The sequence below is a fragment of the Melanotaenia boesemani genome, chromosome 20 (assembly GCF_017639745.1).
Source record: "Melanotaenia boesemani isolate fMelBoe1 chromosome 20, fMelBoe1.pri, whole genome shotgun sequence".
Classification (NCBI taxonomy): domain Eukaryota; kingdom Metazoa; phylum Chordata; class Actinopteri; order Atheriniformes; family Melanotaeniidae; genus Melanotaenia; species Melanotaenia boesemani.
In genome coordinates, this window is record NC_055701.1 from 13,409,681 (window position 1) to 13,437,277 (window position 27,597).

Here is a 27,597-nt window from a genome sequence, read left to right on the forward strand (position 1 = left end):
AATAATACAACATAAAATGTAAGCATTAATTTGCCACTGCTTGTATAAACATATATCAATGTATCCATCAATGTGTTTTATGTACAGCAGCATACAATGTTATTTAGGTGCAAAAAAGACAAAACCAAAAAGAAAATGGGGAAAATGTGATCAAAGAAAGAAAGAAAGAAATTACGTTCACCATATGCACTTCACCATTTTAACCAGCAGAGGTCAGTTTTTTACAACTGGTGAAACCTCCCTTTCAGTCAACCGAGTGATGCATCAAGGTCAATGTAGTCCTCTACTACGCCGCTCTGTTCTGAAACAGAACTACAAACGCAACCACGTGACACACCTTTACACCCGTCAGTGAACTGTTGAGAAGTTTCGTCTTTTGTGTGCTGAGTATGTGTTTGCGCTGTGACAAGTAATGCGGAACTTGAGCCGCACAGTCGGCATGTTGTAGTGGTAGCTTCCTATTTACAGAAGGTTTTTCAAACGGGTTCACACCGAGACTGTCCGCAGGACTCTGCGCACTGACAGTAAATGTTTCTGCTGAGAGCAGGTCAGCAGGTACATGTCAGGATGATTTTAACAGTGAGCCGCGGTTGACCTCAAAGTGAAAACTGACTTTTCTTCTTCTTTTTCTCCTTCTTTTTTATTTTTATTTTTACTATATACACATACTTTTTATCACAGTGTTGTTCGGTGTTAATATGAAGCGGGTGTGATTTTTTATGCAACCTGTTTTAATCTTCTTTTCCACTCCGTGTCTGTGTTTTTTATATCCAAAATAAGCTGTGAAAATGAAGTTTAACGGGTATCTAAAGCTTCGGATCGGAGAGGCGCTGAACCTCAAACCAACAACCTTCTCCACGCGCCACTCTGTCATCTTCAACAAGGCTACCACAGCCCTGGACCCCTACATTGTGGTGAAGGTGGACGACTACAAAATTGGACAAACTCATACCAAACAGAAAACCAACATTCCCACCTACAACGAGGAGTTTTGCCTAAACGTGAACGAAGGAAAACAGATAGAACTGGCAGTTTTCAACGACACTCCAATCGGATATGATGACTTTGTGGCCAACTGCACAATCCTGTTCGAGGACCTCATCAAAACCTCCAATACAGGGGAGACCTTTGAAGGATGGGTGAGTATAAACTGACAAGTGGCGATTAATGTTAAAGTTTTGTATACATTTCATAAGCTTGGATACATGGCCGGTTTAATATTTTAGGATGCACAGGGGCACATATCTACAGATGGGTCCCAGCTCTTCTGGTGCCCACCCTCTGCAATTACATGGCAAAACTAACACCTTGACACTTAATGATTAATTTAGGTAGCGTTTAAATGTTTCTTGATATGAAAGCAGAATTTACAGCACATATTACAATTCAAGATGAGACCTGCAAGGACGTGAACTAGGGTCAGATATTTGGCTCAAATCTGCGGTGATGCTTTGCTATAATAGTAATCCAGTCTGGGAAGTAATCACTGATAGATTCATGGATGATTTACCAAATGACAGTAATCCTTACCCTGATTTTCAGATACATGTGACTTTTTTGTGCCATCATTAGTTTGAGATTTTTATAGATTGATCGTCACGTTTTTTTGCAAACATGTGCCCACCCCCAGGTCGTTGAGCTTGGCCTAAACCAAGATGTGCACTAAATTGTTTCTGGTCTCAAAGCTTTCAAAACTATTGTGAAATCTCATCATCATTTGCACAAAGGTAGTGACATGGGATTATTTGATCTGATGCAGCAGACGGTCACTTTTATGTGCAGCTGCTTTTCAAGATCAACTATATAGATGTGGGAAGAAATGGAGTCCACAGCAGAAAGACTTCCAATATACAATAGTAAATGACATTCAGGTGTTTCCTACTCCTAATACTACTAGTGGAATAAAGCTTTGGCTTCTCGCTCCTTTGCACTTTATCTTGCTTGAGCTGACTCAAATGATGGATGGAAACTAGCAGTCTCAGGTAGCCACCCATATTTAAATTATATTTGGTTTGTAATTAAAGTGACACAGAACTATTATAGTTTTTTAATTGGCCACTGAATTACAAAAACAGCAAATAAAACAAATACTAAATAAAGATTAAAATCCCAAAGTTTTGTTTTTTGCATAGTGTAAAAATGTAAATTTAATAGTTTTATCTCAGTTTTTAAGTTTAAAAAAGTTAAATGATAAGTGTTTTGCAGACCAATAGGCACATCGGTGTCGAAACTCAGTTGGTTGAATTTTAAATGTTAAGCTTCTCAAGATAAATGGTTAGCTTCATGAAACTGTTGTTGTACAGGTGAATGGAGACTGTTAGAAGTCATGCAAAATGAATGGATGAAGGCATTATAACCAGGCAAATGTGTAATAATTATAAAGTGCCTGGAAGTTTTGTTTCTTCTTTAAAAAGCTAAAGCCTTAATGAAAAAAATCCTAATATAATATACTAATATACCAAATTACTAAATGCAGTCAGATAGTTATGGAATTTCCATGCATAATATAGGAAGCATACTATAAGACACAGAAAGTGAACTTATCATTCTTTTGAAAAAATTAGATTAAAAAACGTTAAATACAGCAGGAAAAGAAGACATGTTAATTTTATGTTTGACTGAGTTACTTTGCACGTTTTTCAGCCTGAAATCATGAGTCCATCTTGTCGGCACTGAGCCTAGTGCTCTGAGAAAGGAAAGGAGATCTTAACATAGTCTTGTCCTGTTTGTGTCTGAGGTCGCTGCACTTACCAAGAGCGCTTTGTGTCTTTTACTTATTGGCTTAGATGCCTTTGACTGTAATCAGCAGTCAATATGGTGTGAAAGCACACGTGTCATTGCTGTGGTAAGTTGTTAATTCTACTTAAGTAGAGTGGGAAAGTTCACAAACACGTACAGTCTGGACCTGCTGATCGGTCAATTTGATTATAAAGAGATTTTCATAGCTTTCACATTGTTGCAGAAGTTTCCATAATTTCTTATTTTTGAGGTTGTTTGAGGTTGAAATTATTATAGGTGCTATGATGCTGCTAAAGCACATGTTACAGTAAAGGAAAACTGACCTTATCAAAACTTAAAATAGTACCACAGTAGTTCCACTCTAGACACAAATAAAAACTTCATCTTCAAACTGGAGTTCCCCTCTTCTGACTTACTTTCACCCCTCCAGGACTTTAAGCCACAGCAGGTGTTGTTGAATGTAACGTGAACCTGTCTGGGCCTGGAGCTGGAGCAGGTTTCTCTATTTGTACCGCCACACTCTCATCACATGCAGGATTGTTTCACGTTTAAAGACACGTTGTCCTCTTACCGATAATCTCCTTATGTCAGTAAAGCACATCTGTTTGAAAAAATGCCCTTGTTGGGTACTCTTCGGTGCACAAAGGAGGATTTTGCAGGAGCTGTGACATAAAACTGATGAAGCTTGAACAGCATTATTCTTCTGAAACAAATTCAATTTGTGATATTGAATAGTCATTTTTAGAAATAAAAAATTGCTTTTGTAGTTTAATTTTACCACAAAGCATTCATCTTGATCCATGCACTTTGTTGATTACCATTAAATGCATTTTTAAAATAACTGATTTTTATCTATAAATTAGAAACACATGCCCTTCTGCATGCCAGCTGACTACCAGACCAGTATTGCTAATAAAAGACTCTTTGCAGGCATTTTTACCAAGCCTTGTGGGGAAGTGGTGTCAAAGTGGAACTTAGCCTGGTGTAGTCTCTCTCACTTCAAGATACAGTTTTTATCTGGCTGATCTTAGCTATGAAGGTCTTTGTGTGTGTGCAAAAGAAGTGCAGGGCTGATTCTTTTTAAACACGGGTAGCAAGCCTCCACACGCCCACACTGCTGTTTATCACAGTTTCTCCCACCAGCTGATTGGTGCTCTAATAGGCTCTCTGCTCTTTCTCTGTTAACTCTTTTTCAGTTGCTTCTCTTTCTGTCTTACCTTTTATTCACAACTTTCAGCACCTTTCTGTGTGCGCAGTTCAGGACCAGATTCAGTGTTGTTCCAGCCTGAAGCATTTAGCACATGACATTTAGATACAAATGTAAACATTTGCTTTAGCAGCTTTTCATTTCATAGTGTGATGGCTTTACACAGCTTTGAAGTACCTGTGCTCATGTGTCAATGTAGTGGATTTTTTTCTTTGTTTTGTCTTTTTAGACTAGAAACTGAAAGTGGCTTAAATACAGTCCCTCAAACTGTGTGCTTGAAAGAAACAGCGCTATACCCCAACCCCTGTTTAGAAAACAAAAATAAATATTACTTCCTCCTTTATGGTACAACATTGAAGGTTCTGCTTTTTAACTAGAGCACCATGGTGTCAGGTGGGGCATACATCTACTTTAGTTTAGGTTCACTTCATTCATCTCAGAAGTGCTTACAGGTTTGCATGCATGTTAAAGTTGGTTGGTCACTATATTACTGTAGCTCTACCTGAAGTAATTAGAAATAAAAGTGACACTTGAAATGATTTACAGCCCTCATTCTATGCTAAAATTTTGTAAAGTGAGAGGTAGAAGGAAGAACAGAAGAAGGAATCTGACTGCAATCAGTTACTCAGGACGGGGAGGACCTGCTAATTAATCTGACTCCTCCTGCATTTCTTCTACAGGAGAAGAGAGAAATTCTGTTAATTTAGCTTTGACTGGATGGTGTAAGACAGTGAATGATAATAGACAAGATAAAGATAGTAGACAGGAAGTTGCACAGTGGACACCCTGCTGTCTAGAGATTGAAATAGAGAATATGAGTAGGTAACTGAAAACAAAGATGTTTGAAATGAAGTCAAAAGATTACCTTCTTCAAACTGAGTTTCAAAGTTCAGGGCACAACTGGGCACACTTAGTTTCATCTTGCTTTGTAACTATTATACTCCATGTGTCATTCTTTTGCTGCATCAGTCTTTTTCCAGGAAGGGCATATGCAACATAAATAGATGTTTGGTTTGAGCATACAGTGACATAAGTTTCCATTCAGTGGTTGCAACAGGAACTATCTTCTCTGATTGTCCACCTCCAGAAACCTTATGTATGTATGTGTGTGTGTGTGTGTGTGTGTGTGTGTGTATGTATATGAAATGTTGCTGTTATTTTTTTTTCTTTCTAAATGTCAGTCGTGGCTACTTCTAAGGTCATTGCAACCAGTCCAACCTGCCAGACCTGCTGTGCTGTCTTTCTGTGAAGGCGTACAGATTCCTTCAACATTACAGACACACAGAGGAATGAAAAACATGCAGTGAAATAGTTGCATCTTCAGGATACTGAAGCTGAAAGTCTAAAACAGATACCATCTCACATGCGTTATTTAACTGTTACTGTGACAGAATCACATCTTTGGCTATAGATTTTTTTTTTTTTTTCACAAATGTACTTTTTCTCCTCCTGCTTCCTATTTAAGTATTAAGAAGTTCTTGTGTGCTGTGTTTATATGTCTACAGATGGACTTGGAGCCAGAGGGCAAGGTCTATGTCCATATCACACTCACTGGATCCTTCATTGATGGTACGGCCTTTACACTCTTTTGCTATTTACCACAGTCTTCCTCCTCCTGCCCAGACATCAACATTGTACTTCTATTTCTGACATTCCAGAGGAACTCTGTCGACCCAGTCAGTCCTGTCTTCTGTTTTGTCATCTGTAAAACACAACCTGCCATTCTGAATAATCATCTCTTTTGTAACTGTAGCATATACAGAAGCTTGCATACATTAAGCTCATATATGACTGCCCATAGGTTGGACCCCATTTAGCGAACATGCTGTTATGAAGTCAATGTTGACCCTCTTCCAATGGCATTTTTGAAGATCTCAAGTAGATATACATGATTTTCAAATTAAAAAGACAAAGCTATTCTGCTCATGAGCGATGAGCAGAAGTGACTTTGCAAGTCTAATAAAGGAGAAGTTGAGGACACACGCTGCTGGTTCTGATAAGTTGCATCTTTTCTTCCTAAATATAGGTTTTTCTTTTGCTTTTTTGTATGAAGTTTTATTTTCTTTGCATTTTAAAAAGAATGTGTTTGTTTTCCAACAAATTGCTCAGACATTGTAGGTGACTGTAAAGGAAAAAGAAAATGTTTTTATGTTATCAGTGTGGTGGTCAATTGAGGAGCTTGAGGGATCTGAGCAGTATTAAAGCCCTGAATGCTCCAATTACCACTGGCACACATTGCGCCATCACTCCATACATCTTTTCACATTTTTCTTTCAGCCCTTAGCTTTTTCTGGTTTCTTGTATTTCTCAACTTTGTTGCTCCTCTCGCTTTGCAATGTGTGCAAAGCCTGCACCTACGGTCCTGAAGGTTGTGGTTGACACTGGCCTCTATTACTCTTGCTTTCTTGTGCAACCATGATCAGTGCGTCTGTGCTGACTTTCAGACCAGCCTTGGTCTTGTGATAACACCTTTCTTCTCTTAATGTTTCCTTGATCTTAGTCTCTAACCTTCTTCTCCTTGGGGTTGTTTATGATGATCTCTGTGATCTCTGTTATTGTGGTGTACATCAGCTTAGCCAAGGTGAAGCTTATGTGTTCGGCGGAGTTGGTTTTTCTGACTGTTAGCAATATAACTAAAAGTTTTCGATGGATTAAATTATTAGGAAATGTCAGAAATGGAATAAGGAGCAAGTTACTGAATTTTGGAGGTGATCCAGATCGCCATCTGTATCCTGGATTCTTTACCATTGGGATATAAATATAATTTTGCCATTACAGCTTCTAACTAACAGATAATACCCTGAATAATTGGCAATAAAAACAAACAAAAAACAAGATGACATCATGGTAGATGTTAAATACACTAACAGCTAACCCAGGTTGCCACCATTAGAGAAAATGCTAATTTCTTCAATAACTTCATCCATTTTCTTTATCTTGGTATTTAAGGGTATATTTCCGGGGTTCTACATAAGACGTGGCATCTATCCTAAAGATAGGATTAGATAGTGATATGGGTGGGTTGTTGGGCCTTTTGGGGTTTTTCCCAGGTGAGTGACCCTATGGCTTGGAGGAGGTCTGCACTCTTTAAATGTTTCTAGTTGGTCTCTGTGATGGTCCCAGTAGATTTTGTATGTTGCGCTAGATTGACATCTCCTTCAGATCTTCGTCTTCCTTTGTATTTAGGCTATCAAGGCTTTCTAACAGGGCTTGGTAGCCATTTTCTGATGTTGGGAATTAAGAAGTATCCCCCCAGACCTGTCTACCAGGCTCCCCTTACCGTAGAATCTTTGTTGTATTTTGTCAGGCTGTGGTTAGAAGACTCCATTTCCAGACTCAACCCTGAGTCAAAAAATTGCTTCTTTGTTAGTGGAAATGTTGGGTTTGAAAGTATTTGTGTATTTACCTGTTATATTCTAATTTGGGTGAGAAGTTGCTGATGAAACGAGTAAATAACAAGTGAAACGTTACATTCTATAAAAGAAAGTTAATCGATTGGAGTAAATGGTGTGACTTTTCCATGTAATTACAGATAGAGTATAAACTCTGCAACAATCTTTGGAGTGAGGAGTCAAAGGTTCCACACTGCAGGATTAAATATGACCAAGTTGGCCCTTCCACAGTCAGAGATTTAAAAAAAAAAAAAAGGTTCAGGTTACATTATTTGTACCCACTGGTAGGTTTTTATTTTCACGTAGACAGATAATGACATCCATATTGCAATAATGCCCATATTTGCCCAGAATCCACAGATCAGCACATATGAGAGAAAATGTATTGATAAACTTTTTTTTTTGCTAATGATTGTGGGTATTATTTTTTTAGTTAGAAAACACTAATGGCAAATTATCCATATCTCCCTATAGTAAAGAATCCTTTAAAAAAAATCCTTGGAGCCAGGCGGTGATCCAGATCATCCCCAAAATGTAATCACTTGTTCCTTATTCCATTTGTGAGATTTCCTGAAAATTTCATCCAAATCTGTCCATAACTTTTTGAGTTATGTTGCTAACAGACAGTCAGACAGCCAAACCAATGCCGCTGCATACATGACCTTCGCCTTGTCAGAGGTTATAAACTTACTTTAGTTGTCCTACAGAAGGTAAATGTAAAATATGCAACACTTAGATACCTGTATTATTGTAATGGAAGTTTACTGAAGGATAATGACTAGGATGTAAATTATGTCACCCATCTTAAACTATGCTTTTTTGCTAATGCTAAAAACTTTACTGGTCTTGAAACATCTTTTGCTCTTTTAGAGAGGAAAACAGTTTTGCTGATAGAAGAGGTCCCACTGTGTAGCCTGAATTTAACGCCCCCCTTTCATACCACCACCACAGATATGTGTTGCTCGCAAGGGCGATGTGTGGGCTCAGCACGTAGATTTCCGTAATGCATGTGTGGTTTTTTTCATTTCACAAGTAGTTTCGCTATACTTACACTGCATTTCCTAAATATGCATAAGGGTTTTAAAATACTATCTGAAATTACATCAGATGGTATCCCCAAGTATTTTAAATTCCTTTTTAAATGAATGTATTTTATTTCAAATGCATTCCTCTGGCAGTTCTTTACTTTGTTTGACAAGCAGTAGAAAAGTATTAGTCAATTTTAAAGAAAGGAAACATTGCAGCATATAAAAGACATTTTTATTCTGGCATCTCACAGTTTGTGTTAAATTGATATGGAAAAATAACTGGGATAAATTTAAATAATAAGCTCACAGTCCTTTGAAAATGTCTTGTGTAGCTGGGATCTGTTTAGATAAACAAGGATTTTTGGATCATTATATTTGAAAATAATCAAAATATTTCTTATGCATTTTGGAGTAGTATTGAAATGGGTATTTCATCTATGTATCGTATGAAATATGACAGTTTTATTATGAAGCGGTATTTATTCATTCATCAAGTAAAAATGCCCAAAATTGACTGTTTATTTCACAATTTGATTCTTTTCAGTGTTTCGTGGCTTTTTAAATGGAATATCTTTGGTCTGTTGGTTCAGCTGAACAAAAGCCACCACTAGTTTTCTGATGTCCTAACAATTAATTGATTGGTTGATGAAAGAACAGATAGACTGGGGACTGGTTTGCTCATGGAGGCAGCTTCAACTGGCCTTTTAAGGAACTGCAGTACTTGATACTTCAGGCTCGGAGGTTGCTGCATGTCTGTTAGTTTATCAAAACAATGCAGCGTGAGAACAATGGTTTTACTGTATTTACAAGCCTTAGCTGGACAGAAATGTGTCCAGTTGCAGTTTAATAATGGCAATAGTCTTCTGAGTTGTTTGATCCCAATTTTTTTCTCTCATTTTGTTGCCAGATGATGCAATAGTGAAGGAGAAGACCTACAAGCAGTTTACAAGAACGCGGCAGGGGGCCTTGAGACGGAGGATCCACCAGGTCAACGGACATAAGTTCATGTCCACTTTCCTTCGTCAGCCCACCTTCTGTTTTCACTGCAAGGAGTTCATTTGGTGAGAAAGTTGAGCGAAAAGGAATCACTGTTTCCTGCATTTATCCAGGTGGAGCAGATCTAACTGTCTGTCTCTGTTATAGGGGTGTTTTTGGAAAGCAGGGTTACCAGTGTCAAGGTCAGCAAACTTTATTTCCTATTTGTTCGCAGTCTATTAATCATACATGATTTTTGTGTTTGACCAAGTGTTTTTGTGTTTTTTCCTCCAGTGTGCACCTGTGTAGTTCATAAACGATGCCACCAGCTTGTGGTTACTGTGTGTCCTCGCATGAAGAAGACAGCAAAAGAGCAGGTAATTGCGTCTAAAACAGGGTTTCATTTCATTTACAGATCATCAGAGCCATGATCATCAGATCAGTAGCCCCTCTTAGGATTAAACGTTCAAAACCAACAACAGAACCATGGCTGAATGAAAACACACGTGTCCTCAGACGTGTCCTCAGACGTGTCTGTAGACGCGCTGAGAGAAAGTATAAAAAAGATAATGTCCGAATCTCTTTGGAGATTCTTCGCAAAAGCTGCCTTCAAGCATGCTGTTATGCAGCCTCTCATTAAAAAGAGGAGTCTTGATACCTCTATTCTCTCGAATTTTAGACCAATTTCTAAACTTCCTTTCTTGTCAAAGGTTTTAGAAAAGTCAGTTTAAATCCAGCTGCAGTCATACCTTGATCTTAACTGTATTTCTGAAAAATTTCAGTCTGGTTTTTAACGGTTTCATAGTACGGAAGCAGCACTGCTGAGAGTTTTTAATGACCTGCTCTTGTCAGCTGGCAGTGGTAGCTCCGCTGCTCTGCTTCTTTTAGACCTTATATCAGCCTTTGATGCAGTTGATCATCATATCCTGTTATCCCATCTTGACACATGTGTTGGCATTAGAGGCGTAGCCCTGAAGTGGTTTCAGTCGTACCTGGCAGATAGGCGTTTTTCTGTTTGTCTGGACCAGTTTTCCTCGGCAGCATCACCACTGATTTCGGGGTTCCCCCAGGGCTCTATTCTGGGTCCATTTCTATTTTCTTTATATATGCTTCCATTGGGTTCCATTTTTAGGAAGCATGGCATTGCCTTTCATTGTTTTGCTGATCTTTTGTTGACCTACAAAGCTATCTACCAATACAGACAAGGTCTGGTGGATCCATAACCTTCTTGTTGAATTATCTTGTGGAAGTTCATTCATTGAGACAAACCTCCTTTCTTTAAACAAAGACAAGACAGAAATAATTGTATCTGGTCAGTCACACTTGTTAGATGGTCATGTCAGTGTAGTTGGCCCATTATCTCAGCACTATAAGCACTTTGTAAGAAACCTTGGTGTAATTTTTGATTCACGTTTTAAATTTGATAACCAAATTAGCTGTGTGGTCAAATCTACTTTTTTACATCTACGACTCTTGAGCAGGGTGAAATCATATCTCATTTTTAAAGATCTAGAGAGAGTTATTCATGCTTTTATTACCTGCCGTTTGGATTATTGTAACTCTCTTTATTTTGGGATTGATCAGTCACTGCTTCATCATTTGCAAGTTGTTCAGAATTCGGCCGCTCGTCTTCTGACAGGGAGGAAATGCCGTGAGCATATCACTCTGATACTGGATTCTTTTCACCGGCTTCCTGTTCAGTACAGGATCCAATTCTCCAGTTTTTAACTTCTCACAGTCCTGTCAGAGCACTGAGATCATCAAGCCAGTTGCTCTTCACAGTTCCTAGAACCAGGTTAAAAGGCAGAGGTAATAGAGCTTTTTCTGTCGCTGCTCCTAGACTTTGGAACATCCTGCCCTTTAACATTTGATCAGCACAGAGCTTTGGGCATTTTAAATCATTACTAAAAACATTGTTTCTCACTGACTTTTTCTCCACCTTGACCATTTGAAATAAGTTTTTATGGTATTATTTGTTTTTATGCTTGATGTATTTTACGTTATTTTATTTTGTAATGTGTTTTATGAGTTGAATTGGTTTATTTTTATAATGGCTTTGGCCTTTTGACTGCTCTGCTTTGTACAGCACTTTGGTCAACTGAGGTTGTTGTAAATGTTCTTTATAAATAAATTTTTATTGAATTGAATAACAAAATAATCCCCTTTTCAAAGTTTTAGGCGCCTTTTGTTTTCACCATTGTTTAACCACATTTCCAGCAGCCTTTCTAGAATAAATGCATCATGTGTGAAAATAGCTGTCCCCTCCTACATGTACACTCACACACTTCTGATTGACACCTGCAGCCATCAGCAGACTGTACAGCTTCCTGTTTCTGTCTGTGTTGAGCACTGATCTGGAACACTGTACTTCAATATACTTTTCCACTTGTCTTGTGCTTTTTTTCTTGTTTCTATTAATACAGCCATGCTTTTTTCACAGATTACCGTGACCATTTGGCTCTGTTTTTACTGTATTTTGCAGAACAGGACAAGTTTCTCTTCCCTAGGGAAAAAACATGAGCAAATGCAGTAGTTAACAAAAATGTGACTGTGATAAAAATAGGAACTAAAGTTTCTTAGTGCACTCTTTATGCCAGTTTACTCAGTCAAAATGGCGCCATGCATCATCAAACACAAGTTAAAATAAGCATTGTTTTATTAATGGTACCTGCTTTCTTTGTTGTTTCTCTGCAGCCTATGAACCAAGGCTTTAGCATCAACGTCCCTCATAAATTTAACATCCATAACTACAAGTCGCCCACCTTCTGTGACCACTGTGGCTCCCTGCTGTGGGGAATCGTCAGGCAGGGGCTGCACTGTAAAAGTAAGCGCTGCATTGAAATTTGTGTTTGAAAAGCATGAGCTGATTGATCTTTTATTGAAAGTTTGTGTGTTTTTCTCTTCAGTGTGCAAAATGAATGTTCATATCCGCTGCAAAGGCAATGTTGCTCCCAACTGTGGGGTCAATAGTGTGGAACTGGCCAACAAGCTGGCAGAGATGGGTCTGCAGGCTGGAGGACTCTCCAAACGTAACACAATGGTACAAACGTTTAGCGTTTTTAGTTAGTTTTTACATAAATGCAAAGGTGTAAGTCAGTGTTTTGGTGCTTGCAGGTCAAAAGTTCAGAGGAGACTAAGTCATCTTTTAAGAGGAGCGAGAGTGTATGCTCTGACGTTCAACAGCAGGTCCCTCGACTGGGAATTTCCAACTTCACATTCCTTCAAGTCCTTGGTAAAGGCAGCTTTGGCAAGGTGAGAATAAGAAGGAAAGATAACAAGAAATGTTCTGTGTAAGGATGAGTTAGAAAGAAGGCAAAAGTTCCTAGTCTGCCGGAGTTTCATTTGAAAAGATTTGATTGTCATGCGGAAACAATGCTTTTAGAAACATAGTTGTTCATAAAAATAACATTTATTTAACAAAGACACACAAATTTGTAAAAAAGTACATCAAACAAAGAAAAAGCTTCTAATTCCCAAATGTATACAGTTACAATGAAAGGGGAACCCTTCTATTTATCCAATAACAATTAGTGATTATGTTGTTGGCCATATAAACTTTATTATTCATTCATTTGAAGCATGTGGACGGAAATGATATGTCAACTTCTTGGCTAAGCACAATGCAGGATATGCACTGCAGTAAAAAAAATAAATAAATAAAAAACTGTGGAGTTAATCCGTCATAATGGGGTCATTGCTTTGGAGATTGTTTTTCCCCATAACTAAATCTATTAATCCAGAAATTAGAAAGCTTCCGGCACTAACAGTGTCATCCAGTCTGATTTTAGTGATCAGGCTGCATCAGGCCAGCTCTCTCTAAACAAGTATTAAAGAGCCTTAAAAGTCCATAATATTGCTGGCAAATTTTTTCCTGGACTGGTGAAACTATCAAGATAAAACCATAATCCAAATGGTGAACCTGTTTCAAGAAGTATCATGATTTATAGCTGCTTTGATGCCTGTTGGTGTTGATTTTTGCAGTCATCAAGAGGATGACTTTTCATGTTAAGATGTGTTAAAATGACTGCAGCTGAAGGTTAGTAGATGTTAAATGATGCAGCAGGACATAGAACTAATCAGCCTTAAAAAGTGTGTTAGGTTATAAAGAAGAAAATCCCATTTTACCAGTTAATGCCCAAAATTAAAGAAACTGTTTTGTGCACGTCGTGTCTGCAGGTGATGTTGGCAAGACTAAATGGGAAAGATCGTGTTTTTGCCGTCAAGGTGTTGAAGAAGGACATCATTTTGCAGGACGATGATGTCGAGTGCACCATGACAGAAAAGCGGGTACTATCCCTGGCTCGCTGTCATCCGTATCTTACACAGCTGTACTGTTGCTTTCAGACATCGGTAGGTAAAGCACATGGGCATTTATATTTGTTTCACTTCCCAACATGTGTGGAGCAATATTTGTATTTTATTACCTTTCTGTTTACATAAACTGTCGGTGCTTGGAGCTCCACCCAGAAAAAAAAAAAAAAAAAGAAAAAAGATTTTGTCCGCATACTGGGCTGGTTTCTCTTTTACACTATTGTTGTCTTTAATGTTGCACCTCCATACTTGGTCAGTAGGTGGCAGCAGACACCCTTTTTTTTATCTGATTCTACTCACCAAACAGGAAGAGCTTTTTCTCAAGTCCACACCAGAAGCTCTTAATCTGCTTTAGTTGTTTGAGTCATTCCCGACATACTTTAAATAATAGATTTAGTCAATGGTATAACACACCTTATTGATTCAAACCCACAGCCAATGAAATGTGCTTGTTTCACAACTACTCTTTGTTTTCTTTAACATTTTATTGTCGTCACCTGTTTACCCAGCAGATCATTAAAAATGTCATAAAATTTCCTTTTGAAAGCAGGCCACAACAAAAGAGTAAAGATAACAGTTTAAAGACCTGCTGTGTTCCTCTCACATATGAGATGCACTGCAGTAAGAACAAAGTCAGTATGTATTGGTATATTTATGATCAAAGAAAGCAGCTCAAACACTTGTAAGCAATGTTTCTTCTCATGATTTGTTGCAACAGTTGGTTGATATGGGACCGTGGAGTAGGAAAGTTTAGATAGCATTATTATTTAATTTCATAATCTACCATTTGCCTTTGAACAGCTGATCAGAAGCCAAATGAACCCACTGCTGCTGCATGTGATTATCTTTTAATGTGACTGCAGCAGTTCAGACTTGTCTCGTTACAGATTACTAGGTCCACAAGATATTAGAGATAAACCTGAGATGGTCACTCAGACATGTCACCAGTATTTTCAGTTGCTGCAGGTCATTTCTGAAAGGGACTTAAGGCTGCTTACTTTTTGACTTTTTAAAAAGTCATTTACTTTTATTTAAGCCCCTTTTCTTTTTTTTAATCATATAAATTGACTTTTAGTGGTTTAAAAAGAGGACCAAAAGAAATGAGCAGGCTATGATTGTGTTGTGGTGGGCAATACTTTTCTTTGACCATGCTTCAGGAGGATTATCTTTACACAGCAGTTTGTCCCCATCTTAATGATTAAACAGGAAATTGGATGTTTTCTTGCATGGCCTATTTGAACTCCTTGCATGGTTCTTTGAACTTCTGGAGGTTTGCCTCCAGTTTTCAAATAAATTCAGACTAGAGGCAGCTTTCTTTTTGTAGTGAAATACAGCAACTTGTATAATTAATTCTGCGTTTTATTTTTTCTAGGTGAAGCTATTTTTGTAATAAAACTTGGCTTCATCCTTTGGTCTCAATGCGATTAGCATTTCAGAAATATATAGTCACCTAAGCCTAATATAGTCACCTAATTCTAGCTTTGAGACTAATAATTGATAGTTTTTAGTTTATTTTAATTCTCATTTTGTAATTTCTTTTGCACCTTGCTGTAATGCTTTAAATGTTTTAATGTAAAGCACTTTTAGTTGTCTTGTACATAAAATGTGCTATACCAATGAACCTACCTTGCTTTGCCTACAAATGTCAAAGCAAAAGGCTTTTATAGTGTTTGGTCTTTAAAGATTCAGACCATACAGAAAGATCATTTCAATACACCCAACACATCCCACATATCGTTTTAAAGAATCTTACTACACATGTAAATGCTGGGTGTAAACTGGATTGGTCAGCTGTATCTGAATATTCTGATCACTTCAGCAGGCAGATCTGTCAATCATGAAATAATGTCTTTCCGCAGTTTTTTTTTTTTTTTTTTTTTTTTTTTCCACCAAGCTTCCCATTTTGTGGATCACCTATCGACCAAAGCCCGTAATGAAATGAGAAAGATAAATGGGTTTGGTCGCTATCTTTTTTCCCTCCTTCCTTCAAACTGTGGTTGGTTGCACAGAAACCCATTAAAAAGACATGTGAAATTTATGAGAAGCAGCCATGTACCATCCTTGAAGCAATCTCACTGTGTCCATGGTCACTGGTCCTTTAATAACATTGTAGCCCCTGCAAGGCTGCTGTGGTCTGTGTGCGCCTGTGTAAATGTCACCTTCTAATTAACATGGCAGGATCGTCTCTTCTTCGTGATGGAGTTCGTTAATGGAGGTGATCTCATGTTCCACATCCAGAAGTCCAGGAAGTTTGAAGAATCCAGGGCACGTTTCTACACAGCAGAGATCACTTCTGCTCTCATGTTCCTGCACAACAAAGGCATCATTTACAGGTTTGAACCAAACACAAATTTACCGGTCCAGCTTGCTGAAGAAAACATATGTGTACACCAAAAACCTCCTTTTTGACTGCAGGAATGGCATATAACATATTATTTAGCAATATAATATCTCTCCTAGCTTGTGTGCTTATGTATTTTGAAGAATCTACCTGATATTGACACAGCTTCTAGTTCTTCTAATGACCTAACAGCGAATTAAACTTCTTCTTAAAGAAAAAACACAAAAATTTGTTTAGCACTAAAAATGTCAGCAGTGCCGAACTTTGCTTTAGCTTTAGAGACATACAGAATAAGATTGTAGATACTGTAACTGATATTAATATTAGGATGCTTTTTAGAAATTGCTGGTTGGGTGTTTTTGGTACCTGACTCATGCCAGGGATTACTAACCAGGATGTCACATGGATGTCTCAGGATGTCTCAGCAGCCTCGCCTTTACCAATTTTGAACTTTTGATATACAGTTTGTGAACCCTTTGGAAATAACAGGATTTTTGCATCGATTGCTTATGAATGTAGTCTGCTCCAAACAGCTTCTGCAAAAAATATTTGAAATACACTTACAACAACTTTAATTGGATTGTGCAAGGATTACAAAGGTGCATTAAGCTGGAAAAGGCCAAAAAAAAGCATTCCTAAGCAGCTTAATTGTTTTTACTAGATAAGTTTTCTACAGTTGGTAGAAATACAGCAATGATGATTGTCCACCTGGGGGTCAATGTCTTGCAAAGATTACACCATTAGTGTAATCCTGAAAGAGGGGGGAAAAGGAACTTAAGGGCAAAAGTTTAAAACAAAAAAGTGAAGCTAAATGTTTGACATCCCCTCTAGGAGACTTTTCTATTCACACGTTGGAATGGTTTTTTTTCCCTTTTCTTTGCAACCATGTGACGGCTCTCATCCTAGCTTTAAGGTGTGCTGGAGGGAGCATCATGGTTTAAAGCACATTTCTACCCAACTAAGATGGTGTAACATGGCCATAAGAGGGTTGTTTAACACAGATAGCCCAAAAATATACAGCAACACTTTCAAATTCTTCTTCTTCACTGCACAAATGTTATAAGCAGCTGAAACTGAAGGAAATTTTTGTCGAAGAAGGTTCAGTGAGTTACTGCTCAGATTACTGAATGTGTTCAGTAATAACTCAAAAACATGATTCATGTGTGTTGTCAAATTATGTAGATAATCAAAATCAATCAACAATTTATTTACATAGCACTTTTCATGCATAAAAGCAGAACATAGTGATTTACACAACAATAACAACTAAATATCAACAGCAAAACAGAATTAAAAATAAACCTTCCCATACCCAAGCATACAATTCAACCAAATTAAAAACAAAAACACACAACCAGTCATTATCTCTCATTCACTCACACAGGTAAAACACATAAAAGCGCTCCCACCTACCTACCCAACCACTAATCCCATACCCCACAGACTGGGGTACCCCAATCCCCAATATCAGGCTTAATGGTGATAAGGGGAAGCGATTACCTTGGGGTTCCTGTCCACACCAGGGGCTCCCCCCACCCACAACCACAGAGGCTGCCACCACAGAACCCACCAAGATCATGGCTGGCCAGGTCCCACACGACAACCTTAATGATGCATTGCAAGACTGCATCACAGCAGCGAACCTGCAGACCGAGCAGGCTTAGTCTCCGACATGGAGGATCCCAATAATTAACAGGAAATAATTTAAAGGAAAACACTGGACAACATTAGGAACTTCAATTTAAAAGTGATCAAATAAACTTAATAATGATAATAATAATAATAATAATAATAATAAAAATAACAACAATGATAATAATAATAATAATAATAAGAAGAAGAATCTTATATAAAAGTATATGTAGAGTTAAGACAAAACAAAATTTTAATAAAAAAGCTGAATTAAAGTGTAAAGTAATACGTACATAATTAAACAAGTAAAACTGATTAAAAAAAACAATAATAGTAAAATGAGAAAAAATTAAATATAAAATAAAACAAGGAGAGTAAATGACTTTCATTAAATTAATTTCTCAAGAAACACTTGTAATTAAAAGTCTGGGTAAAAACATAGCTCTTGAAGTGTTAGATCAGGGAAACAATGAAAACCTGCAGGATAGCGGCCCTCGAGGACCGGAGTTTGACACCCCTGCAATAATCAATCCTGCAGGTGATGAAAGCATGGATCAGAGTCTGTTTGTCTATAATTACGACTTGGGTGAAATTTAGACCTTATTTTTAATTGACAGTAAACCCAGTATTTCTGATTATCCCAAGAGGTTCAGAATCGTCTTCTAACTACTACTCTTTAGTTCAGCTTTGTTGTTGAAACACAAGTAACTGTTTATGCAACACATTTGTAACATTGCTAAACTATTTATTTTTAAACAGCTGGTTAATTAAAGCCATTATCATTAATAAAAGATGTGTCAGTAATGTTTTATATGTGTTCTTCTTCCAGTGACTTAGCTACTAGCCCAACCTCGGATAACTGACTTTATAGTTCAGGATCTTTTTTGTAGTGTCTGCTTGCAGGGAGTTGGGTGGCAGAGCAGTGGGCTCTCTGCCAGCCATGATGATGGGGAAGGGGGACATCATGTGATCTAACAGCAAATTCTGAGTTATATTTGGCTGTACATGTGTCATGTGTCTGCCTGTAGTACATAGCATGACTTTTAGCTTAACAGGCCACTTGAAGCTTGTTGGCTTTAGCTATGGTAGTTTAATGATCCTAAATAGCTGCTTGAACATTAAGCCTGTTCTAACTTATCTTAGAGTGATTCTGTTGTTGCTTCAGGTAATGCTTAAAACCTCACAGTGTCTGGGTTTCTTGTTCTTCTTACGAAATGTGCAAATTAAGTGTATTTTACATTTGGCTTTGAGATTTGAATTCTTCATTTAACAGTTTGAACTTGCACTGGGTTACCAAAAAGTTATATTTCAGTGAGGAGCACCTATTAAGTACTAATTAACAGGGTTAAGCAGCTGCTCATTAAAAGCCCTAAGGACTTGTTCTGATGTGGTGCAATTTCTGGTGCCATGCAAGGACAAAGAAACACATTTTGAACTTTGAAATGTTGACATGTAATAATTTGATCCCAAAAATCAAGTTATTACATATAATTGGTTAACTGAGACGTAAATCTTAGTGATATAACCTGATGTTTTTACATTTAGAGAACTGTCATAGTTTTTCCAGATGAAAAAAAACAAACAAAAAAAACAACAACTTAATTCTGTGCGTCATAACATCTGTAAGCACTTCCTCTTCACTTCTTTGGAAATTTTCATATTAGTACATCTTGATTACTCAGCTGTTAAGAGCTCTGGTGTCAGTGCTGGATCTGTTTGCCTTCACTGTGGATACCAAGGTGTCTTATTGACCTAGTTTGCATAAAAGGTTCAAAGTGTAGCTCTTTTTTCCAGTATGTTGAGCTTGAAGGATGAGGGATTACAGGGTTGTATGGTTCTGTCATTTGCATAGTAACGGCTGCTCCTGTGCAGAACAGCAATAACACTTCTGCATTTAGGATGTGTTTCCAGTTTGACTTGTTCATACTGATACAGAAACAGTGAAGGCTGGTGGAAATGGATTTGAAGCAAAAAAAAAAAAAAAAATCATGCACCAACAAATAATCATATTATGTTGGGTGGAAAATCCTGGATTCCACTTTTAACATCATCTCTAGCTTTTGTTGCATTTTTCCAGATTTGTTTTTCCTTCCAGTGTAATTAAACGTCCACTTACAACCCTTTGCTCTGTGGACCCTCTGGTTGAATGGGCATGATGTGTCAATGCTGGAGCGTTTTCTTTTCGCCCAGTTCATTAAACAGAGAGGAACACGCCTGCATCACTGTTACACAATCAGCTTAAAGTAGACAAAAGCAAATTAGATTAGTTCAACGAAATAAGTGCTTAATCAGCACTCAGCTGGTTTCTTTTACTTCTAGGTCTTCTGTGTTTTCCCTGTTTCATGGCATTGGCTCAGCATCCGTTTTTTTTTTTTTTGTTTTGTTTTGTTTTGTTTTGTTTGTTTGTTTTTTTTAATAAGTGTATGTTTTTTGCTGGTAGAAGCATAAAATAAAAATTTTGTGCGTTGATGTGTTTCCTGAACCCTGTATTAGATGCTCAGCATCAGACTGTGTTCCATGGTATCTCCTGCCTACTTCATTGTATAATGACCTTTGTAAGAAGATGGATCACCTGATCACAGATTACAGCTTAATGCCATAGCCCACACTCAGCAGCTTTAATCTCTGTCAGATGAAGAAGCACCACCTAACAGAAGTGTAAACAGGAGATTTCTTTTCAGTGTTTGGTTATGGAGGCACCAGCATGCAGAGTAAACAAGAGAGATACTAGTGCTCACAATATAATACATTTTCTTGTTTCCTTTACTTATTGTTGTCAGTTGACTCATTAATACTGTTGCTTTCTGTGGAGACGAAGAAGTGTGAATACAGTAAGTCACAAATAAAATAAAGCAATTCTGCCATCATATATTTTACAGCAAAGACAGATACAGCTGCCAAAGTTGATTTATTTTCCTCCCATTTATTGAATTAAGTTTCTTATAAGTCCATAAAATAGCTCGAGATTATTTCCAGCTGGCTAGACAAAAGGTCTATAAAGCAAATAGTTTACAGCCACTTCATTATATTTGTACAGCCCAAATAAGCACACTAACTCAGAATATTGACAGCAGAAAATATTTAAATGAATGCTGTAATGGTTAGGGAGCATACAGTCAGTATCTTTCTCTGTTTTTCTCTGCATCACGGTCCAAAGAGCTCTGACTGGTATTGTCTTGAATATCTTTCTTCTTTACATAAGCTGGATAAAAATGTGTCGTGTCTAGTATTTCATCTTTTGTTTGCTGTTCTTTTCCCTTTCAGAGACCTAAAACTGGACAATGTCCTTCTCGACAAAGATGGTCACTGTAAGCTGGCAGATTTTGGGATGTGCAAGGAGGGCATATTTGAAGGCGTGGCCACAGGGACTTTCTGTGGGACGCCAGATTACATTGCTCCTGAGGTAGGTTCACCTCCTTACACTTAATGACAAAATTAATTCAGTTTCATGTTTTCCTCATCAATATACACACAGTTGTCCACAATGATAAATCAGATACAGACCTTTTGGGGTGTTGTTTTAAGTATTCAGATCCTTCACTTTGTAACTGGATAAAGCATCATTGGCAGTACTGAAGTGTTCTTGGGAATGATCCAACAAATTTTGACTTTCAAGCCTCACCAGACTGGATGGGTAGCATCAGGCCACAATCATTATTAGGTCTTGCCAAAGACGCTTCTCTGGATTCAGGTTTGGAAACAACTTGTGTTTTCATGGTGGTTCTTTTCATTGTCTTTTAATAATATAAATCTCTGTCCAAGTCAGACATTTTGAGCACTCTCGATAAAGGTTTTTACTTAGGATTGCTCTAAATTTTTTAAATCTATTACTCTCTTTGTCCTGGCTGGTCTCCCAGTCCCTTTAATGGAAAAACATCCCCACAGAATAACAATGCCACCCCTGTGCGTGTTGGGGTGGTATTAATGAATTGAAGCTTAAGTGCCTTGTTCTTCTTGTTCTTTCTAGTGAATTTTGCTTTACTTACTTTTGAAAAATTCGCACTGGATAAAACCAGTATAAAACCATAAACCATAAAAGCCTGATTGGTGGAATTCTGCACCAATAGTTGTCCTTCTGTAAGGTTCTCCCATCTCTGTGAAGTCTGGACCTCATTCTTAGGAGCCATTGACTTATCGGTTGCCTTTCTAATTTGTCCCCAGTGACGAGCTGGGCAGGCAGATGTGAGAATCCAATATTGTAGAATATACAATACTCTCACCGCGTTTACTTGATTATGAATCTGACATACAGCATCAACAGTCAGATCTTATATAGACAGGTACATGCTTATTCAGCTATGTCCAGTGACTTTAGTTAGACCAGGTGGTTCAAGTTCTAAAAGAATCCCAAGGTCCATTGTCAACAGATTAATGACCAGCGTTATTACAAAGGGTCTGAATACTTCTTTTTAATAAATCTTTTAATAAATCTCCAAGACACATAATCAAGGAGAACTTGTGTGTGGATTGAACAATAAATAATATCATTTTTTAAATGAGTGTACAATAAAAAAGAAAAGAAAATGTTGCTTGTATTTTCAGTACTTCAGTTTTCAGTTTACACACACACAAAAAACATTAACTGGATTTAGTTTCAGTTAGCTTGCAGTCCAGGATTTATGAGTTAGAAATTATGCAGTTACCAGTTTTTCCATCAGACCACCTTAATAAAAACAAATATTGGGGTTTCTGCTTGTAACTTAAAATTCCATTCTGACTAACTGGAAAGACGCACGTGTGCAAGTTCAGCTTGTGAACTACTTACTTGAACATGCACATTTACAGGCTTGCTTGCTTTTTATAATGTGGGAATAGGGTGGGCCGTGTCCTCATGTTTGAGAGATTTTTCTCCAACCCCTGCAGAATGTCTGGATTTATGAAAGGTTTCTTTGCTGTCCTTAACAGATACTCTTCAGTGTAGCCTCCCTGACGACACTAATCCAACACACTCGATGACTAAATCTCACGTAGTGCATTCAAGTTTGTAGAAATTCTCTAATCCTCTTCATGTACGATAATTTATTTACACACTGTTTCCACAGATCCTGCAGGAGATGCTGTATGGCCCGTCTGTTGATTGGTGGGCGCTCGGGGTGCTGCTGTATGAGATGCTGTCAGGACACGCCCCCTTTGAGGCAGAAAATGAAGACGACCTCTTTGAATCAATCCTCAATGAAGAGATTGTTTATGCGTCTTGGCTCAGCACAGAGGCTGTCGACTTTCTCAAAGCTGTGAGTCTGTCAACACTAATTTTCCATTTAATTTGTTTTTCATAAAAAATGAAAAATTAGTGGTGAATGAAGCGGTATGAAGGCCAGGACGATATGAACTTAGTCTTTTTGGCATTCACACCCCTCCAATCAGCTTTGTCTGACTTAGTACACAGTTTACAATAGCAGGAAGTGGATGTGATGCTTTTTTAAGCAGCGGTAATAGTAAAGGAAATCCATTTGTCAGAGAACTTCTGACCTGCTTTGCTGATTAGAACTGATAAAATGTAATAAGGGTTCTCTGTTATGTTGCGTAATGTATCTGGTGGTGTGGCACATTGTATTGAAGTATTTCTATCAGCTTCTTTGGATTTCTAGGATCGAGGATTATTTGTTGTCTTTCAGACTGACTGACATTCTGTCTGCAGACTGACTGACAACCCTAGAAAGTCTGCCAGCCAGCTGTTTGGCCCAGGCCTTCTACATAACTATATTAAGGCATGGTTCACTGGCCAGCCATAGCACATTAGCTATAAATACATGGGCTCCTCCTCTCCCCAATTCTCCTCTCTTTGCAGACTGTTCACATAGTTCGTTGTTGTTTTTCCAGCATGCTCGAGGAAATGCCAGACCAGTCTCCCATGCTAATTTGTCCTTGGTGTCACACACTACTGTGCGTGTCTGTGTGAATGGATTTGGAAGCTGTCACTATTTATACTGAAGGCTGATCCGTTGCTTGTTCTTGTAAGAAAGTTCAGGGAGCTCAGTTGTCAAGTACTTTAAGAGATCCAGATGATGTGTAAGGAAATATCACCTATGCTGAGATTGTTGAGACATAAATTACTTCAGTTAATAATAGATATAATAATATGTTCATAGTTTCGGTATAGGTGTTCTCTAAATTGTTTGAAAATGACAAACAAAACTGTTAGAGGTGAAACAGATAGTTATTTAATCAATTTTTAACTAAATTGTAACAGTTATTTATTGGACCAAATCTCACTAAAAGCTGATTTATACTGATGCATAACAGAAAATCAACACATTTCTGAACCAACAGATATGTGGAGTTTTGTCTTTGACTAAAGTGTTAGATTGATATTCAGTCAGCTGGAAATTTGCTAAATTGACTAAAGTTTCAGCACCATCTAATCATACTGCTTTGAATCTTTTCTGCTACTCTTGTGGAGAACAGCTTCTTCATGTAATGCTGACATGGCAGGTTTGGTTCTGAGCAGGGCACGGCTTACGTGTAGCCATGGAAAGATGGCATCAGCTGGAGTGGAATGCATTTTGTGGTTGTAGTTTCTGTAACGATTAACTCCTACTACTGTCTCAAAGTTAATTCCTCCTGATCTGATGGTGTGTTTTATTTCTTTCTCTTCTTTTCTTTTCTTTTTTTTTTATTGCAATTCAGTTAATTAGAATTATGCTCACATCTGCAACTCCTGGCAAGTTAATGCATTAGTTTGCATTTGTTTACCAAAAGAGATGTTTTAACTTTGGCAGAACCAAAGAGAAAGGTAATCCTGTAACCTATACATAGAGTTTATAGACAAATATTCTTTAGAATGAGCAGGACCCCAGTTTTGAACCAGATGCACCTCTTATCTGTCATAGAAAACCATACTTATTCATTTTGCTTTCATACAAATTTGTATATTGCGCTTTATCTTATTCTATTTTTTTGTGATGCCGTTGATGTTTTATGTAAAGTACTTTGAAATGTCTTGCACAATTAAAATGTGCTATACAATTTAACTTGCTTTGCCGTGCCTCACAAAGAAAGATTTGTTATATTGGAACATTATGAATATTTATAGTTTTTATTTAGTGATTTTTATTTTTGTGAGAACAATACAAAATCCACAGTTGGAGTTCAATGACTATATGATCGATTCTGAGTTTGCCCACCACTGGTGCCTAAAAGATCCTAAAAGCAGCAGTACTTCCTGATGTTGTTCTGAGGATTAGTTGTCCATTACTCATGCAGTGCTGTCCAGAGCTGGCATCACATTTTCTGATCATGTGGACTCTGTCACACACACAGCAAATCCTAGAGATTTTTTATGGATTGTGTCTGGATTTCTTACAAGCCAAGTGAAGAATCTTTGGAGTGATTTTCCTGTCAGACTGGAGCCACTGATGCCCTCGTCTAAGAGTCAGACCACTAGAGAGTAATTAAGTGTTTGCTGTTTCTTAAAGATTTCCATCAATAAATTAGAGGTTACCACGCAGATCATAATACTTGCTGGTGCCCTGTAAGTCCAGTTTCTGTACAGTGAGCTGTGGGCACAGGGCAATGCATGGACAGTCAGGTCAGATCTTATGTCAATGCAAAAGGCTCCCCACTGTTTTTCCACTCACAGGTCTTTTGCAGCTTCCCATGACACGTGAAATCTATTTTGAAAATGAGGAAAGGGTCATTGTTGATTCTGATGAATGGTAGTTGCACATGGCCAAAATCACCCTCAGTGGTGTTCTGCTTTTACTTCAGGCACACAGTCATGAAATAATTCACAGCTGATTGTACTGCAAGTCTCAAACAGACCAATAGCTCTGTTTTCTGGGGGTTTTGTCTCATGTGGCACTGTGCACATATTTTACTTTTTTAATTTTGTGGTCCTGTGATAGTGAGCTGAACCACCACATGGTTTGTCAGAATCGTCTGGAGCTGAAAGATGATTTATATGAATCATCTCCATGTCACCGTCTGTTACAAGCAGTTCTTAACCAACAAATCAGCAAAGCACAACAAGTAAAGATAGTTAATGAATTTAAAATCAGCTAAACCTGCTAGTATAGGATGATATTTGGTAAGCACATTGGCTGCAACACTGCTCTGTGCAAAGTGAGCTGTATTTCTCCTTTATCATCACCTCCTGAATGTGAAGCAATCCAGCTGCCTTGCAAGTTAACTCGTATCAACCAGAGAAATTATCATAAATGGTCATTTGAAGAATTGATGAGAAAGTATATTTTGATTCCTTTGGATTTTCACTTGGTATTCCTTAAAAACCCCTGACGAGCACATACATCCTGATCAATACCGTCCACCCTGCCACTTCACTTCCCTGAAAAATCTCACTACTGGCTTTGAGTAAAGGGCAAAAATCACTTCATTCCATGTATGTGGTTTAGGTGTGGGGTGGATTGATGTTACATGTTACTTTGTGATGTCTAGAGGATCTCAGGACTGTAATTCAAAGACAGCTGTTTCCCCTATACTAGATTGAGATTTTGCTAACTTGTCCCAAATTTTTAGTAAGCAACACAGTTTAGAGCTCATGCATTAGCCTTTCCGTTAATTCTACCCCCCCGTTTCCTCTCAAATCAAGGTTTTTTTTTACTCACTTCCTCTTGCTTTAACCCCCTACCAGACTTTGTAAGCATAAAAATAGGTGGGGTTCGACTGGTGATTCACTATTGTTTTATTGTACAACGCTGGGAAGCTGTAACACCTCACTCACACTGCACTGAAGCAAGTTGAACTTTGGCCAACAAAGCAATATGGGAGGAGCTAGACACAATTGAGAGTGTGTGTAAGCATTTGGAGGTGGAGACTGACTGGATGGATTCACATTTTATATCCGGCTTGGGATTTCTCTAGAAATATCTGGTTCAATCTAGTTGAATGATCATATCACACTTCTGCATATACAATCAATTGAAATCTGCTGACTCTCAATAGTTCATTCTTTTTGTGCATTAAATTCACACTCTCATTTGTTTTCTTGTGTAAATTAATCCGCATTTTTGGTGTTCACAGCTCTTGACCAAAAACCCTGCGCGGCGTCTTGGCTGTGTGGCGTCAGAAGGTGGTGAAAACGCTGTGACCAGCCACGCCTTCTTTGCCAATATCGATTGGGAGAAACTAAATCGTAAAGAAGTAGAGCCGCCATTCAAGCCAAGGATTGTAAGTCACACAAATTGTTTTAGTGAAGACGTAGTCTAGATGTGTATAAATTATTATTATATATATATTTGTTTCCCATTGATGAACATTTCTTTATTGTCCCTATCCAGAAAACACCAGAGGATGTCAACAACTTTGACCCAGATTTCACTCAGGAAGAGCCCACCCTCACACCCATCGATGACTCTGTGATCCCTTCCATCAACCAGGAGGAGTTTAGAAACTTTTCCTTCACTTCACCTGATCTGCTTGAGATTTAAGAACCTCAGCCATCTTCTAGTGTCATTCTTCTCAGCTTTCTCTGGTTTATCTTAAGAAGTCCCCTGTAATTTGTACAGAACAGCATTGCCACAATCCCCTGAAATGTGAGTTTGGAAAAAAGCCAAGGAGTCAAACACAGCTTGTCAAGAACTAACTCTCAGAATTCCAGACAAAATAGCATATGACCAGCTTTTGAAAGTAAATTTGGTTTTGACTGTCATGTCGCTTAATTCATGCATTCATAAAATTGTCTTAAGGATGTATTTTGTATGCTGTTATAATTGTTTTGCTTCCTTTTACTTAAAATGAAAAAGCACTTTAAAAATGTTTTGATTGTTTTAGTTTTTCTCATGCACTGCACAGAGACACAGAAAGAAATCAAGAGCTGGCTTTAAATCCGCAAGCAAGAGATTCCCAGAAAAGTCTGAGTGTGGGTTACAGTAAATCCTGGAAAGACTGAGTGAACAGATGAAATAGTTTCTCAGTGATGTGACCCTGCTTTGAAAGAAGACACTCAGACTCAAAACCACTGATGAAGTGAGGCCCCCTTCATTTTTTTCTTAAAAGAATAAAATAAAACTTAAA

The 27,597-nt window shown here is 37.9% G+C and overlaps 1 protein-coding gene across 2 annotated transcripts; it reads left to right on the forward strand.

The window, feature by feature from the left end:
• The first annotated feature begins 351 nt into the window (after positions 1 to 351).
• On the forward strand, positions 352 to 27,339 carry prkcha (protein kinase C, eta, a). 2 transcript variants are annotated; one of them, XM_041972155.1, is made up of 15 exons: positions 352 to 555; positions 781 to 1,139; positions 5,452 to 5,515; positions 9,274 to 9,427; positions 9,510 to 9,544; positions 9,636 to 9,718; positions 12,036 to 12,165; positions 12,248 to 12,381; positions 12,456 to 12,593; positions 13,518 to 13,691; positions 15,831 to 15,985; positions 20,890 to 21,028; positions 22,668 to 22,856; positions 26,605 to 26,751; positions 26,862 to 27,339. In XM_041972155.1, exons 2-15 carry the CDS (start codon positions 789 to 791, stop codon positions 27,009 to 27,011), a joined length of 2,043 nt encoding a protein of 680 aa, XP_041828089.1. In that variant the 5' UTR covers positions 352 to 555; positions 781 to 788; the 3' UTR covers positions 27,012 to 27,339. The 2 variants fall into 2 exon arrangements, with proteins under 2 accessions (XP_041828089.1, XP_041828088.1); XM_041972154.1 differs by having other exon boundaries at positions 352 to 547.
• The last annotated feature ends 258 nt before the right edge of the window (positions 27,340 to 27,597 follow it).

Coding starts and splice junctions, on each gene's coding strand:
- prkcha (XM_041972154.1), top strand. Junction 15,986..20,889: donor AACAAAGGCATCATTTACAG/GTTTGAACCAAA, acceptor TTTCCCTTTCAG/AGACCTAAAACTGGACAATG. Junction 26,752..26,861: donor CGCCATTCAAGCCAAGGATT/GTAAGTCACACA, acceptor GTCCCTATCCAG/AAAACACCAGAGGATGTCAA.